The following is a 16,311-nucleotide window of genomic DNA, read 5'->3' on the forward strand; positions in this document are numbered from 1 at the left end:
TGGAGGTTAAGAAAGGAACGTGAATGGCAAGAGGGAATAGCCTTCTTTTGGCAAGATAATAAGGTCAATAAGACTTCTGAAGGCGCTGATTCTTCTAGTCTAGTTAGCTAATATATATCGTATCTCCTTCTCGAGGATTTTGCGAGTCATCATCATCTCGCAGTCGTTGGATCAGATCTGCCTTCTTCCCTGATACCTTGAGGCCCCTCTTCCGCAGCCGCTCTTGCAGCTGCTTGATGACTTCTTCGTGATATCGTGTACGCAGAAGAAGCTCGTCATCGTCGGCAGCTAGGAATTCCTCCTCGTCACATAGGGGATCCACGGGGTCTTCGTCTTTGACGATGACTTCCTCGGCTTCTTCCCACCCAGTGAAGTCAATCTGATCAGAAGGTATATCCTTGATCCGGATCAGCCAGTCCTCGGTCCCGTCAGGGCGTACGCTTATTCCGCAGTTCAAGAACGCTTTTTTGACCATCTCTGACTGTGCATTAAGACGCTTTAAAGCAGAAGCAACCACATGAGTAACCATAACTCTCTTATCACTAACTGACCAGTTAAAATCCTCTCCTTTCTCTCTTTCCATCCGCTCAACATACTCGTCAGTTGCCTCCTGTAACCACCGCTTAAAAGGAGCGTTGATAGCGGTGTCAAGGGGTTGCAAAAGACTCGTACAGCCAGGGGGGATAAGGGCAAGGGAAATACTATTATCCCTTAATTTCTTCTTAATCCCTTCGGTCTTATGGAACGTGGCTGCATCCATCACGAGCAACATATCCTCTTCTTCGCCCTTAATAAGGGGAAGAAGCTTGTTGTCAATCCAGGAGGAAAAAAGCTCCTCGTTATTATATGCTGTTTTATTGAACTCCACGTCGACGTCAGGGGAATAAAGATGCTGCTCCTTCTCGTAATTTTGGCCGCCTTCATCGGTAGGGGTACCATGAAATATAATAGTCGGTCGAAGCCTGAATTCGCCATCTGCGAATATATAGAGAATCAAGGTGGCCTGGCGCTTATTCCATCCACTGCGGTCGCTTTTCCCAGAGACCGATTTTGCGCCGCGTATTTCCCAAGTGAAGCCATCGAGATACTCAAATGGTATTGGGGTCTCGTCTAGGTTGAGTATTAGGCGCCGATAAAAGCGGCGTTTTGGCGAGTTTAGGATCATCGTGATAGCCCGAGATTGGAATCCTAATGTAGAGATGCGTCTAACGAATCGTAAGAATCTATTCACAATATCGATATAATCCTCTGGCCGCTTAGTTGACTGCTTCGTCACTCGTCGTTTTACAATGTTATGACGCCGAAGAAAGCCCCTCCACCAACCGGTGGAGAAAGGGAACCGGGAGGCTTGGTCCGGGTATAACTCCTTGTAAATAGCCTGTGCGTGCCGGCGGAACCAGGAGGTCGTAGCTACTTTCCCTTGGGCGCGGCGCTCTAAGAAAGAGAGGTATACTCGATCTTCAAGGTCCGGCCACTTAGGGCAAAGTCTGCGGATATGTTCTTCAAGGAAAGACTCACGCTTAACGTGCCACCCGTGGATCGTGGTTAGGGGTATTTTGAAGTGCTTCTCGGCATCACGAAGCGTAGGTTTCCTCTTCCACCCTCTTCTTATAACATGGCCGTGGATCAGCCACACGAGGACTTCTGCCTTCTGTTCCGGTGAATAGCTTCTCTCCGGGCGTTGGATTGGCATGATCCTCTTGACCTTCCGCTCTTCAAGAGGCTTAGGCTTTGGGCCAGGCCTTTTCCTTGGTGTTGAGGCCACAGTCCAGCCGGCATTAGGATCAACCTCATCAAGCGGCGGCATTGTGTGAAAAACGCGGTGGTGATAGCTTCAGATCGGATGAAAGAGAAACTCCAAAAATCATGGCCCGGGGGGACATCTGATCTTCTGATATTACCCCTCAATTGATCACTTCCACATATTAACTGTATGAGGAAGTGATCATCCGGGAAGCAATGCGCCAAGACCGCCGGTTGAACTCAATTTTGTTCGAATTTCGTGAGTTCTTACGGTAGTCTTCTTTACTATAACGTGTAGGTAGCCCCATAGCCTTCCGGTATTGTTGATTGGTCTTCTGAGATCCCCGAGGAAATGTAGCAACCCAGGCCTCTCGTGCTTCTTTGTATCGGTGGAAGATGGCACGGGGGTCATCGGCGCGTAATGCAGGCACCGCATTTGCTGGTCCGGCCGCTGGAGGAGATACCACATGAGTTGTTGTGTGTGTTGTTGTACAGGCTATGATCTCCGATACTATAGAGGATCCCGATGGGGATGATGGGGATAGCGATCGAGTTATAGAGCGAGTAGTTGTATGTGTTGTTGTATGCGTTGTCGTAGTGGTTTGAGTAGGAGCCTCCAATAGATATTGGTAACGTAAAGGGCATGCTTTAGACCTCATGTTATGGCCTAGCTGATGACAGCTCGAACACTTCGGCGCTGCCTTTGGCTGTAGTGCTTTCTCAACACGTTCAGATACACACGGCTCACGTTGTGTGCTTGTTGGTGACAGCGTTGAACTAGCAGCTAGACGATCAAACTTCTTGTGAGGCTCAAGAATAAGTCGGGGGGTTCCTGAGCGTTGGAGATGCCAATGTGAGTGGAAATGATGCAGTTGAAGGGGCTGATTTTGCACTAGCAAAGGCTGAAGGATATGTGCACAGGGCAGACCAAGAGTCCTAGTGAAAAGCCCTGTACATGGAGGATATTCCTCCAGCAGTCGTTGCCGTTGAGCCTCAACCATCCGCAGGGCTTGATGTGATATCCAACCACGGATGTTGCTATACAACACCCCAGATAGTATACGAGGTGTGTTGATGTGCTGCTGGGCTTGGTTCGCCTCGAGCTCGGCAAGCTGGTTTGACAGAACAAGCTTGATGATCCTCCAGGCCTCAAAGAGGTCAGATTGCGAGTTTTTCAGGTGGGATTTGAGAAGCCGATGAATCCCCTCGCACCGTGACGTAACATATTGCTCAAAGTGAAGGTATTGGTTAACCCACGCCTTGACAAACCTCTCCTTGTAGAGATCTAGCCAGGTCTCCATGATGTAGCCCACCTCGTTGATATGGTCAGGGGTATAGCGCCTCTTGAACTTCTCAAGCCTCTCGTTGTAGATTGCCTCAGTCGTCGAGGCTACAATCTCATGCCAAGAGCTGTAGAACTCAGCCCACGCTTCCTCCCCTCGAGGGTTGCCTTTATCCCCAACAAATGCGGGCCTACAATGGGCCAGAACTGCCATGTTGATATGCCACAAGCATAACATCGACGTTGACTGAGGGAAGCAAGAGGAAACAGCATTCATACAAGCAAGGCAGCGATCTGTGAGTATCACAGATGGGAGGGCTGCTCCATGGAGCTCATACATATACCGTAACCGTTCAAGAGCCCAGGTGTAGTCATCCTCTTCCTCGCCGCCGAGGAACGCAAATGCAATACAGAAGGACCGTTGACAAGCATCAACACCAACTATATCGAGCAGAGGCATGCAGTACTTGTTGATCTTGTATGTACAGTCCAATACAAGCACTTCGGGATATGATTTGAGGTATCCCAGCGACTTCGGATGTGCAAATAACACCGCCGTAACTCTGCCACTCTCGTCAAGGCGAATTTGATTCCAGAAGCCCTCGCTCTTGAGCTGATCAGTAAGGGCATGTATGTTGCTTTGACCTTTGGCAAGCGCTCGTTTGCCCTCTGCAATGTAATTGTAGATATCCCTTTGTGTAGCAAGTGTGTTTGAGGTCATCAGTAAGTAGGATCTAATCTCCTTTGCCCCAATGCCGGCACTAGAGAGTTGTCGGACTGTTGATACCTCTGGGCCTGATAGATGACGATGCGTTGGATGTGCTACTGGGTCGATGCTTGGTTCGTGATTGTGTTGATCAAATCTAGCCCCGGGCCGATGCCTCAGACTCCATATAGTCTGACACAGGCTTTCCTTTGCTATCACAGAGAAGGTGCATCCTGTGCGACGTGTTGTAGTTTGCCGATGCTGTTTCCCCGGGGCCTTTGGGGCTGAGGGGGAGGAGAGACCCCTGGTCCACGGTCACAGTTGAAGATAACTACTCTTCTACCATTGGGAGTCTTCCTAGATCTTGCAATCGTAAAGGCATAACCCCGTGGCGCTGCCCAAGCGTTGATTGCTGTGCGTAGTTCCTCCTGTGAGTTGTATTGGCCTTCAGGGGGAAGGGCATCATCAGGGAAGCGACGGGGGACCTCAATTGGGTTCATTGGAGCAGGGTGAAGGCGCGACAAGTTAAATTGATACTGCAGAAGCTGTTGCTCGTTGAATTGGTGGGCCAATTTGCAGTATGTTACCCCTTTTCAAAGGCCGCGTAACTATCATGCTTACATAACGGATTATAATTACACCGCTGGCGGTGCCCAGGTCACGTGCGGATAATCACACCGCCGGCGGTGCCTGGATCAATTCCCGGGTTGCGTAACAAGCTTACCTAATCCCCTGAGTACACTTGGGAGCCCATAGGTTCACGGGTACCGTGATTCTATTAGTTTCACGGGTCCCGTGAAATCAGGTACCGGTACATATCCATTAACACCATCTCTATGCAGCCCAAGTATCATTTCTTAAACCCATAAGAGGGAAGTAGTTATAGCTTCTATATCTTACCTAGCCTTTAGTGGGAGTATATGCTGTACATAAGACCCGTTTTTCCCCTCTCATTAACGTAATATATTGCTGGATCTGACTCGGCCGTAGCTCATGTTTGAGCTGAGTGGAATGCCATATTGTGATAAGTAGCTGAGCAAAGACGTAAACAATTCTTGTCTCTGGACTCTCTAACCATACTTATTCATAATTTGAGATTTTGCAAAGCCAGCGGTAATATCAAATGCAACTTGTTCTTTGCAATTGACCTATTCAACCACGATTGAGGCAGGTGTCTGGAATGTTAGTGCAAGTGTAGCTCTTGAAGCGCTTATGTGATTGGCCGAGGTGAGACCTCGGGGTGGGGCGAAAGCAGCCAATAAAACTGCAAAATGCCCACCCGTGAGAAGACCCGTGAAACTGATAGAATCACGGGTACCCGTGAACCTATGGGCTCCCAGTACACTTGGACCTGAAAGTGGATGTAATGGAGTGGATTTAGGTGGATTTAGATACAGTGAGATACTCCCTGACCGTGTACAGTTCACAGTACTTATTTTTGTATATAATCGCCTATTAAATCGAGGTACCTGGACCCAAGTTAGCCGAGGTCGATCACCCCTACAGCTAATCTTATAACAACATTATACGAGAAACTACCCCTATTGAGCGTGTTTTCTACAGATTTCCTGCTTTGTTTTTGCAAAAAAAAGAAAAAAAAAAAGAAAAAAAAAAGAAAAAAAAAATTGACGATGTCAGCCAACCAGCCAGGCCAACAGCAGCTCGAAGACCGTCTTTTTCGCCATTTCAGAGGCTGGACTTGGTCAGAGACTGGGAGGCTCTTTACCATTTGGAGGCTATTCTGGCTGTTTTTGAGACCGTGGTAAAGACGCTTGAGGGTGATGGACATATCCGCAGGCGTAAGCAAGGCTGGACTGGCTCCTATGGCAATATCTGGGACGTGGTGCTTGGCTACGAGTTGCTGCTTAACACACTGGAAGAATATAAGCAGCTTGCTGCTGACTTTCCTGATCCAGAGCACTTCCGCATCGGAATCAACCTTGCTTGGGATAAACTGGATGAATATTATCAGCGGCTGGACGAGACACCCATCTACTATACGGCTATGGCGCTCCATCCAGCTTATCGTTGGGACTGGTTTGATGAAACGTGGGCTCATAAGCCTAGTTGGGTTGAAAAGGCAAAAGAGATGGTTGCCGACGTCTGGCTGTCCGATTACGCTCATCTCGAGGTTAGAACCAGCAACAGCAGAGGCGACGACGAGCCACCGGCAAAAAAGACCTCGGTTTTTCAACCCCTTCGAGAAGAACAGTCGCCTGCCGAACTCAAAACCAGCCTACGCAGCAACTATTGTTGGTGACGAGTACCAAGCGTGGCAGACGGATCGTGACGCCAGCGAGGTTGACGATTCATCACAGCAGCAACAGGCTGAAGAGTTAGTGTGAACCTCTGAAAGTGAGGCTGAATAGGCACCGACGAGGTTGTGAATAGCCTCAAAAATCCACTATAAATCCACTTATAAATCCACGTGTGTACATCCATTCCACTCCGGTCGAATATGTGCTACATCCACTATGTAATTGCCTAAAAATCGTACATCCACTCTACTTGGTCCCAAAGTGGAGTGGATGTAGTGGTTCCGACCCTTGTCTCTAGTTAGTCCTTCGACATTTTTTCATTTCCACCTCATCTACCCTATGCGACTACTTACACTCAAGTAGGCATATCGCCTACTTTACGCGGTGGAGCTTCTGCCACAATGGTTCGGCGTGTTTATACCGAAGACGACGTAGCTGAGGCTATATTCGATGTTACTGATAGAGACCTATCGCAGACTCAGGCGGCCCAGAAACGTGGAGTGCCTCGGTCGACCCTTTCTAGGCGACTTTCTGGCCAAGCGAGGAGGAATGAACGTATCCAGGCCCACCAACGTATTTCAAAGAGCCAAGAGGAGACTCTCATTCGTTGGGTGCTGCGACAAGAGTCTCTGGGCTATGCTCTCTCGCACAGCCAGCTCTGCGCCTGTGTCGAGGCCATCCTTCAACAACAAGGCGATAACAAGCCTCTGGGCAAGCACTGGACCACCAGGTTCGTCAAGCGTCACCCACAACTATCTACCAAGCTTGGAAAACGCCAGAAAGCCGCCAGATTTGACGGGTTTACGCCAAAAGCAGTCACTTCGTACTTCGATATTCGGGAGACAGAATTCGGCTGGATCAAGCCTAAGAACACGGTTAACGTGGACGAGGGCGGCATAATGGCGGGTTTCGGTAAGTCCTCTACAAGTCCTCTACGGGTTTTTATAGTGCATAACTAGTTAGGTGTCCATAAGGCTTAGACAGCCTCGTAATCGGGAGCTCTGACTCAGAGGAAAGCGTTGTTGAAAGGCGTTCAGTCGCGCACTTGGACCTCTTTTATTGAGGCTATCACCGCAACTGGCCGCGCTTTAAAACCGGGAATTATCTTTAAAGGAAAAGAGCTACAGAAGCAGTGGTTTCTTAACGAATTCGAATTGATAGCGGACTGGCACTACATCACATCACCGAACGGCTGGACCGACAACCACATGGCCCTCGAGTGGTTAAAAGACGTCTATCTACCTCAAACAGAGCCTCGTGATGCATCAGATGCGAGACTTATTATCCTTGACGGTCACGGAAGCCATGCACAGGTGAGCCTTTTGGTGTTTTCACCGCAGAGTCTCCCGCTATAGGGTCACTAACGAGCACCCAGGATGGGTGGATGGCTACGGGCTTTCTGAACAACGTCTACTGCTGTTACTTACCAGCACATTGTTCTCATGGCCTACAACCGTTAGATAATGGAATTTTTAATGTCATCAAAGGTGCGTATCGGAAAGAACTCCAAAAGCCGGCTAGTTTGACAGATTCTGCGCCGGTCGATAAAGTCAACTTTATTCAGGCATACGCGAAAGCAAGAGAGGCGGGCTTGAGGGAGGAGATTAACTTATCCGGCTAGAGGTTTACTAGAAATTGGCCGATAAACCGTTATAAAGCTCTAATACATCTAGAAATTCAACCGGACAAAGAAAAAGTGGTGGAACGGTTTAAGACGCCCAGCCCTCCTCAACTGCACTCAGAGAATACGCCGAAGACGAGCCGCCAGGCGAGAGATTTGGCCAAACATCGATGTCGTCCGACCAGGCGGAAGTACAGTAAGATCACGAAGGGGCTGGAAGCTTTAGAGATGAAGGTGGCCGTTCAGAATGCGCGGATTACTGGGCTGGAGGAGCAGGTGTCCCAGCTGCGGCGAGGGAAGAAAAGAAAGGCGGTACCGAACCCGAACCGACGATTCATGGCTCTGGCGGAGGCTCTAGCGGCTAAAAAAGCTCTTCCTAACTCAAAGGAGGCAGAAATAGAGGTGGATGTGGATGAGGATGTCGAGTCGGTGATTGAGGTGGGTGTCAGGTCAGAGGACGAAAGTGAGGACTTTATGGTCGTAACAAAACGCTGCCAGCGCACACGCAGCGGTCGGGAGGTCAAAAAACCACGCAGAGAGTAAACTTTAAACAATTTTCTAAAACCATTCTCTAAAGCCTCGTTTATTAATTAAGAATCAGCTCTGTTTTTGCGGACATAAAAATTTGGATTTTGTATGGCAGGGTCGAAATTTTGGTGGTGCACTAGGTGGGGGTGCCCATTAGGTGGTCCTGGATGGTAGGGACATCATTCAATATGCTGTGCTTGGTTATTTTGACGTGCTTCGAGGTAGTGTTGTCTTTTTCGTTCCCGCTCACGGGCTGCCTTTGCCTTGGTCGAGAACGCACAACGGCCCATAATTGCAAATCGTTCATGTTATAACAAGAAATATTCTCTAGAGAGGAACCATTCTTTCTTCCATCTTAGTCTATTCATCTCTTTTACTATTTCTTTCTGTTTAGTTGTTTATTTATCTTGTTTATTTTAACGTAATATGTAGGTTGTTGCTACATTTCTGTACCTTTTTCTCTACGAATATGGTATCTTAAGTTTTCTCTTTGGCGAGGACAAGGCCAAGTGTCCGACCTAGACGGGACTAGGGGAGGGCGAGTGCAATCACAGAACGAGTCGGCGACGGAGACGTCTGCTCAGCGTCATCGGCACGTCAGCTTCAGGGTTGCCATTGGCCTATTGACACTACGACTAGGCCTGGGAAATGCCAGTCCACTGCCATCTCCTTCCGACCGCCTCTGCCCGAATGCTCAAAAATCATAAAGAGGGCCCTGCGGAATTCTTAATCGCCTTGCACGTTACATAACGGAAATGCCAAAACAACAGTTACGATTCAATGAACCATGGAAGTCTCACCTGCACAGCTGGAATATCTTTCGCTGCTCATCTTGTTCGGCGCTGTGTTCGTCATAGCCCTAACAGTCAGAATTCTCTTCTTGGTCCGTTCCTCCTTGCACGCCCATGGGTTCACCCTATTTTTCCCCACTCAACAATTAACAGAAGCCACAGGTATTTATTAAGGCAACTGGAACGCGAACGGGTGGGCGTCCATCCGGATAATCTGGAGGTTGCCAGACGTCCTGCTCAGTCGATAACTTTGACCAGGCAATTCCAGCCTGGACTTCCAAGAAATGAAAAGCCGAAGGGATTGACGCGGGGAACCCCTGGCCCAGTCAGTGGTGGTTAAGCTCTAACTCCACACCTAGCGTCATTTGTTTGCAGACGTTGCAGGAAAGTGCGTGCGGCACATCTTCCAAGCATCACGCACGACACTTGTCCGGTTTGCAAAATTTTGCTACATGCCGCGCACAGCCAGCAGCTCGAGGCAATCGTCTGTAACCGAAAGACGCGATCCATCTAGGGCCAGAGAATCCACAACCCCATAAACGGGCTTCGGCCCTCTAACTGGCATAGCTCTTTGTCAGACAATTGGCTCCACAGGGATTAGAGATGGCATCAGTAAATTGATGAGAATTATCTAAGGAGCAAGAACTCAATGGCAAGACGCGTTGAGTCGTGCAGCTCTTTATACACAAATGAAAGTGTTGCCTGTTTAGGCAGTAGCTGCTGCATTGCAGGCAGCTGCGCTAGTGGGGCCAGGGCTTGATATGCGACACTCTTCCATGACTCCACCAATGTGTTTCTGCTGGCCGTCTCCCGTACACCAGGTTCCGGTTAATTGCCCCTTCATGGCGCAGTCACATGCTTCCCTCAATTTTGACGGCCCACTGTCCGGCGATGCCAATCGGCCGGAAACAAGGTCAGTATGCGCCCAATAGCTTCGCCCACATATTCAAACACGGCCTAGTATCTCCGTTTGGTTAAATACCCTGAGATCCAGGTACAGGGTACTTCAGCACCAGCTTGAGAAACCCGTACGAAAAGCAGTTCTCGTGCAGCTAATCAGTCCTTCCCATGGCTTGTGTCTACGGCCATCACTGGTGGCGAATCGAAGAAGGCTGAGAAGGATCGCATCCCATCGACTGTGGAGGACCTCCAATAGGGTCACTCGCAGGGATTCAATCCAATCACAACCATCGCATCAACCGATACCTCTTTCGGCACTGATCTTCGCTGAAGCCATAAGTCAACGTGTCATAAGACTATAACAGATAAGGTGACACTTGCGGTGCGGAACTTTTTTATCTAATATAGGCCTAACACTGGGGCAAAATACCCGGTGGAGGTCCTCCACACTCGATGGGATACGAAAGGGAGTCAACATTGACAACACCAAAGCCCTGAATCTCAGCAATGTCAGATGGGTGATTCTGGATGAATGATATCGCCTAATGGACTTGGGTTTTGAGGAGGATCTGAAGAAGGCAATCACAGCACTGCGAAAAATCGAGGTTTCGGATACGTTGCCGGACGGAACACCTCTCACGTTGCTGCCTGAACGAAGGGTTACTGTTCCTTGCCCGGCTACCATGAAGATGAACACCTAGAAGTTGGGAAAGATGAGTTTGGTGGACGCAACATTCCTAGCCGCGAAGAAGGAGGATGACGAGAGCGATGATAAGACCGCCATGAAAGCTCCCGCGCAGCTTCATCAGTCATATACCATTGTTCCAGCCAGGCTTCGGCTTGTCACACTGGTCTCATGCCTCAAGTCCACCTTTTCCCGCCGGGGACGCGTCATGCAGGCCATCATCTCTATGCCTTGTGCCGATTCGGTAGACTTCCACTACGAACTTTTGAAAGATCCCACCGAGAACGAATCGCCAGTGTCATCTTCGAAGGACGCGGAATCCATATCCAAGACGGTTTCAAAGGCGGCGTACATCACCTCCCCAGCGAGCCCCAGGGTCGTTCTTCACAGGATGCATGGGCCTTTACCCAAGCCCTTCCGAACAGCAACACTCCAATCATTCTCAACATGCAAGTCACCTTCTCTCCTCATCACTACCAATGTATCCTCTCGAGGTCTCGATATTCCGTCCGTCGACTTGGTCATCGAGTACGATCCCGCCTTCAGCTTTGCCAATCATATTCATCGCGTCGGTCGAATAGCTCATGCCCGGATGACCAGGTGATGCTCTGTTGTTCCTCCTACCTGGCTGTGAGGAGGGATACATCGAGCTCCTGCAATCATCAACCCCACCGACACCGCAGTCCTACGACTCGATTCTTCAGAAGGGAGTGATGATCAAGCTCGAGTTTCCTGTTGAAACATCTGCAACACCCCCAATACTCCATGATAAGGCGGAGGCATTGCAACTCCACTTCGAGCAACGCCTCCTCGACGACACGAAACGCCTCGAACTCGCACGCAAAGGCTTCAAATCGCACATTCGGGCCTACGCAACGCACATCAGGGAGGAACGAGTTAACTTCCACATTACGGAACTGCAATTGGGTCACACTGGCAAGATTTTCGAGTTGAGAAAGGCGCCCGGTGATATCGGCGGCAGGGTGGCCAGGAAGACGAGGAAGCGGCCGAAGGAGGCGGAGAAGGAGCACGAGAAGGAGCACAAGAAGGATGAGAGGCCGGCTCAAGATGTATTCAAGATGAAGAGCACGAGGTTGATGAATTCCGCAGCGGATGAGTTTAATATTGGCTAAAAGCGATAGAATAGTGAATTGACCTTCATGTCCGATGTTGATGTCGTCTCGAAGTTTGCGTGAGAGTTGGGCATCTAGGATCGAGGTTGGGCTAAAGTTGGGGGGTCTCGCATCGCCATCAGAGTTCAGATGATGTCGTTTGTTCGATCACCTCCACGGCAACCTTACCTAGTACTGCGGGAGGGTGTACTGTGGGAGGGTGTATTGAGAGCGAATCACCAAGTGGGAACAACATCCTTCGATGATGACAAAACCTGTTTGAGCAGGAGAAGAAGAATCCATGGATCCAGTGATATCGAGACCTTGACAAGCTACTACAGATGCATCATCAAGGGGTGTGTCCATGAATGTAAGATTGTTCGCAGCAAGGCCAGATGCCTAGACCCGAAAACACGTAATTTTTCTCAACGGACGTCATTATGTCGAGATGGTACTAAAAACCAATCCAGTCGATCTAGGATTGTGACATAGGAAGCTTTGGGTTGACGTCATTTGACCGATGGCAGGAGCATCAGTCATTTGCATCATCTGGGATGGAGGCGGAGGCGTCTCTTAACCCACTCAAAATCTGGAACAACATATAAACATCTTAAAACCACCAAGCCTTCCACATCATCTCTGATCACCAAAAACAAAGTCAAAACAAACCATCAAACAAACCCACCCAACATGACCGATCAGAAGAAGAACACCGCAGCCGAGGGAGGCATCGGAGCAGCGCAATTTGTTACAAGCACCCTGGGCAACACCGTGGGTGGCTTGACCCGCACTGTGGGGGACGTGGCTGGTGCCGCCACACGTGGCTTGGGTGACACGGTGTCCAGTGCTACAGGCGAAGCAGGGAAACCTGTTGGTGACGCTGTTGGAAACATTGGAACTGGCTTACAAGGGGGGCTTGATAGTGTGTCGAAGGGTGTCGAGAATGCCGGTCAGTGGAAGAAGCAGTAGCGGATGGGGAAATTGATTTTTGATGTTGGTACGGAAGATGTAACGTGGATACAGTCAATCCACAGCAACAACCCTCCACGGATACCTTGTGTTACGGGGGAAATATCGATTATGTAAAGGGAATAGGGTCACGGACGAAGGGCGGCTAGGCGCAGGAAAAGGTACAAAATATTGTATTGTAAGACTCAACTAAGGGTTCGCCTCGAGTGAATGCGTAGCGACGCTTAAGAGGGCGCATCCCCGACTGTTGTCAGACAGTACGTGTATTCGGTCCATTGGTTGAATCAGTGTATTCGTGTTGTGTTCGTGTTCTCGTTAAGTATCTGCCCCTGAAGGACCTGCTTTTAATCTTAAGATCGTTGACCCACACGTGACACCCCACATATTCAACACGAAGTCGACTGAGCGAGCTAGGCTTCTTCAATATCGGCCGCCGTGCCAAGGTCGGTCTGTCGCCGGTCCTCCTCCATTTCCTCTTGGTATGAAAATACAGAAGAGTAAGAAACAGAAAATTCAAGTGATTTTCCCGGTTTCTTAAGTTTCGCTTTCATATCAGTCTGGCTAGACTTGCAGAATGAAAAGTTGGGCGGCAATGTAAACCCGAATTTCTGGCACTGTATCGCCCACTTTCCAGATTTGTCAAGTCAGTCAAACACTCATAAAGATCACTTGTTGTAGAAACTTTGAAGTATCGGCTTAGGATTTGACTGAATGGAATTAACTCGGCTACCTATGTTCACTCCCAAGACCTTCTCTTGCGCGCTACAGTTTCCTCCAAGACGAGTCCTCCAGCATGTGAACGATCCATTGAAAACAAGTTGCTCTCCCTACGAGTCCTACCTCTGCCTTGCGCGCCCATTATACTGTTACCTATCGAAACGCGAACAAATTGGCTCCTCAGGCGTCAATGAGGTTTTCCTTGTTCTGCTGCTGACCCCGGGTCTCGGTCTCCGCCCGAACCCTGACCTTGGCCTTCGCCTCCTTGGCGGCTCGCTGGTAGAACTCGTTGAGGATCTTGGCGGGAATACGGTTGAGCATCTCCCTGGGGTAGATTCGGAGGAGGGTCCATGCGAGATCAAGAGACTCGTAAATGGTTCGCGATTCGTACTGGCCCTGGCTAATGAATTGGCGCTCAAACTTCTCCAAGAACTCCAGAGACAGTTTGTCCTCAGGCGACAGAGCCTCCTCACCGACGACAGCCTTCATGGCCGCGGCATCACGACCGATAGCGTACTTGGCGTATAGCTGGTTCGACACATCACCGTGGTCCTTGCGGGTCATGCCCTCACCAATGGCAGACTTCATCAGACGGGACAGCGAAGGCAGCACGTTAATGGGAGGGTAGATACCGCGGTTGTCCAGAGCTCGGTCGACAAACACCTGACCCTCAGTAATGTAGCCAGTCAAATCGGGGATGGGGTGAGTAATATCGTCATTGGGCATGGTCAGAATGGGAATCTGGGTGATGGATCCGTTGCGGCCCTTGACACGACCGGCTCGTTCGTAGATGGTGGACAAGTCAGTATACATATAACCGGGGAAACCGCGTCGACCGGGCACTTCTTCTCGGGCTGCCGAAACTTCTCGAAGGGCATCGCAGTAGGCAGAGAGATCGGTAAGAATGACCAGGACGTGCTTTTCGAGCTGGTAGGCATAGTATTCGGCAGTGGTGAGGGCGAGACGGGGAGTAATGATACGCTCGATACTAGGCAGGGTCAGTCTCGATTGCATGATATCATGGATGACCGCGCCTACGTAGGGTCGTTGGCGAGGTTCAGGAAGAGAGTGACACGCTCCAAGCTGCCGTTCTCCTCGAAATCATGAGTGAAGAAACGTGCAGTCGCTAAGTTGACGCCCATGGCACCAAAGACGATGGAGAAGTTCTCGTCGTGACCATCATGGACGCCCTTGTTGGTAACTCCCTGCTTCTGGACCAGACCAGCCTGCCGGCAAATCTGGGCGGCGATTTCGTTGTGAGGCAGACCGGAGGCGGAGAAAATGGGGATCTTTTGTCCTCGGGCAATCGAGTTCATGGTGTCGATGGCGGAGATACCGGTCGAGATCATCTCTTCGGGATATTCCTAGGGTTGTTAGTCAAGAATGAACGCCCGGAGCGCCTGCCTTACACGAGAGTAAGGGTTGATGGGACTGCCGTTGATGTCGAGGTAGTCCTCCGCCAGTACCTTGGGACCCTTATCGATAGCTCGTCCAGATCCATCAAAGATACGACCAAGCATGTCCTCAGACACACCGAGCTTCAAACTCTGGCCGGTGAACTCGACCTTAGTCTATTGCGTCTCAGCCTAACTTTCTTATTACAGCTCGCATTGCTGCCTGCCTTCTTGACATCGATACCGGAAGTGCCTTCGAAGACCTGGTACACTCGTCAATCGCCCTGTTGAAATACATCGCGTTTCGAGGAAGTACCTGAACGACCGCTCGGTCGCCTGTTAATCACTGTCAGCATGTCCCGCGTCATTACTTCCAGGGGTTGTTTAGTAGCGGCGCGAACCTCGAGCTTCCAGGATCTGACCCGATCGCTCAGTGCCATCGGGAAGAGTGAGCGTCACGATCTCGTTGTATCGCGGGAATTTGACCTATTGTTGCCAGCTGGTAAGGCACAAGCTAACTGGACCCTGGCATAACGACATACATTCTCGAGGATGACGAGGGGACCGTTGACGCCGCCGACAGTGTTGTAGCGGATTCTTGGGATGACCGAGTACGACGACGACTTGCACGGGTCTTCCATAATGGGCGATATATCGAGCAACGGGCGGGAGAGCGAGATGAGAGGGGGACGAGGAGCCGATCTAAAAGCTTGAGGATGGAGTGGGGAAACGGGAAAGATACCTTAAGCTGGGATGAGGATCATCTATATTAGCGTCATATTCCATCGGAGCCGTCCTCGTTTTAGTTGCAGGCAATTCGAATTATTTGCCGCTGGCGGCTTGTAGTATTCAATCGGGACCTTATTTACATGTCTCAGTACGATTGTCTGGGTGTTATGCGAGGTATCCCTCCCAGTGAGGGAGATACCTTCGGCATATACATTGCATGTTGTATCTCAGCCATTACTATTTGGCCTTGGCTAACTCTGTGCAGGCCGCCTTGGTAATGTTAGGCATGAGGGGGCGCAGCCAAAACTCTTTTGTGAATTGCGAACGATATTGACATCATCCCCTGCGCGTTCTCATATAACCTCCCAAAAGACAAGGCAGATCGAGATTTGCAACCAGATACTTGCCACTGCCATGTTGCGCACACCCGAACCATACCCTTGTAGTAATGTAGGATTTGACTTCTCATCGATGCGCTTCATAAATGTAAAAATGAACTTCGTCTTCTCCTCGTGTTCACCCTCCGTTTTTTTTTATTTTTATTTTGTTTCAGAAATGGCCTATCGTTACGTTACTGCCATCCAAGGTACCCTGATGGATTGGAGTGATTGAGCCTCATCCGTTGTAAAAACACATGTTTTTAGTGATTGCTGAGCTGTTAAAAGATGCCAGGGACGCGACCGGGAAACCTACCCCTCGACGAAACCGCCTCTCGGAAAGCACCTTTCGGAAAGCGCCTTGATGACGTGGCTCAAGCCAATGAGGCTTATGTCTCGGGCACCACCTTATCAGCGACAAACCCTAAACCTGGGCTGGCGGAGTGCCTCCGTAATGTTTTAGTGGTCAGCGCAACTGTCGAGACAATTTCGTTGCGGG

General features: G+C 49.9%; 6 protein-coding genes across 6 annotated transcripts; 3 read left to right on the plus strand and 3 right to left on the minus strand.

Moving 5' to 3' along the window:
* Window positions 1–103: 103 nt before the first annotated feature.
* MRS44_018869 (uncharacterized protein) lies at window positions 104–1,807 on the minus strand (the record flags this gene model as incomplete). Its single annotated transcript, XM_065615373.1, has 1 exon — window positions 104–1,807. The coding sequence occupies one exon, from the start codon at window positions 1,805–1,807 to the stop codon at window positions 104–106; it is 1,704 nt and encodes a 567-aa protein (XP_065471445.1).
* A 344-nt stretch (window positions 1,808–2,151) lies between these two features.
* On the minus strand, window positions 2,152–4,231 carry MRS44_018870 (uncharacterized protein; the record flags this gene model as incomplete). Its single annotated transcript, XM_065615374.1, has 3 exons — window positions 2,152–2,389; window positions 2,485–3,964; window positions 4,075–4,231. 3 exons carry the CDS (start codon window positions 4,229–4,231, stop codon window positions 2,152–2,154), a joined length of 1,875 nt encoding a protein of 624 aa, XP_065471446.1.
* Window positions 4,232–5,362: 1,131 nt separating this feature from the next.
* MRS44_018871 (uncharacterized protein) lies at window positions 5,363–8,153 on the plus strand (the record flags this gene model as incomplete). The annotated part of the gene is made up of 6 exons (XM_065615375.1): window positions 5,363–5,478; window positions 5,529–5,983; window positions 6,353–6,901; window positions 6,989–7,302; window positions 7,420–7,444; window positions 7,663–8,153. 6 exons carry the CDS (start codon window positions 5,363–5,365, stop codon window positions 8,151–8,153), a joined length of 1,950 nt encoding a protein of 649 aa, XP_065471447.1.
* Window positions 8,154–10,542: 2,389 nt separating this feature from the next.
* Window positions 10,543–11,647, plus strand: MRS44_018872 (uncharacterized protein; the record flags this gene model as incomplete). Its single annotated transcript, XM_065615376.1, has 2 exons — window positions 10,543–11,082; window positions 11,219–11,647. The coding sequence occupies 2 exons, from the start codon at window positions 10,543–10,545 to the stop codon at window positions 11,645–11,647; spliced, it is 969 nt and encodes a 322-aa protein (XP_065471448.1).
* A 669-nt stretch (window positions 11,648–12,316) lies between these two features.
* Window positions 12,317–12,595, plus strand: MRS44_018873 (uncharacterized protein; the record flags this gene model as incomplete). The annotated part of the gene is made up of 1 exon (XM_065615377.1): window positions 12,317–12,595. One exon carries the CDS (start codon window positions 12,317–12,319, stop codon window positions 12,593–12,595), a length of 279 nt encoding a protein of 92 aa, XP_065471449.1.
* Window positions 12,596–13,492: 897 nt separating this feature from the next.
* Window positions 13,493–15,347, minus strand: MRS44_018874 (uncharacterized protein; the record flags this gene model as incomplete). The annotated part of the gene is made up of 7 exons (XM_065615378.1): window positions 13,493–14,300; window positions 14,351–14,676; window positions 14,722–14,883; window positions 14,943–14,969; window positions 15,023–15,042; window positions 15,108–15,192; window positions 15,249–15,347. 7 exons carry the CDS (start codon window positions 15,345–15,347, stop codon window positions 13,493–13,495), a joined length of 1,527 nt encoding a protein of 508 aa, XP_065471450.1.
* Between the last annotated feature and the right edge of the window lie 964 nt (window positions 15,348–16,311).

The sequence above is a fragment of the Fusarium solani genome, assembly GCF_023522795.1.
Source record: "Fusarium solani strain SB1 chromosome Unknown bctg00000017, whole genome shotgun sequence".
Lineage (NCBI taxonomy): Eukaryota > Fungi > Ascomycota > Sordariomycetes > Hypocreales > Nectriaceae > Fusarium > Fusarium solani.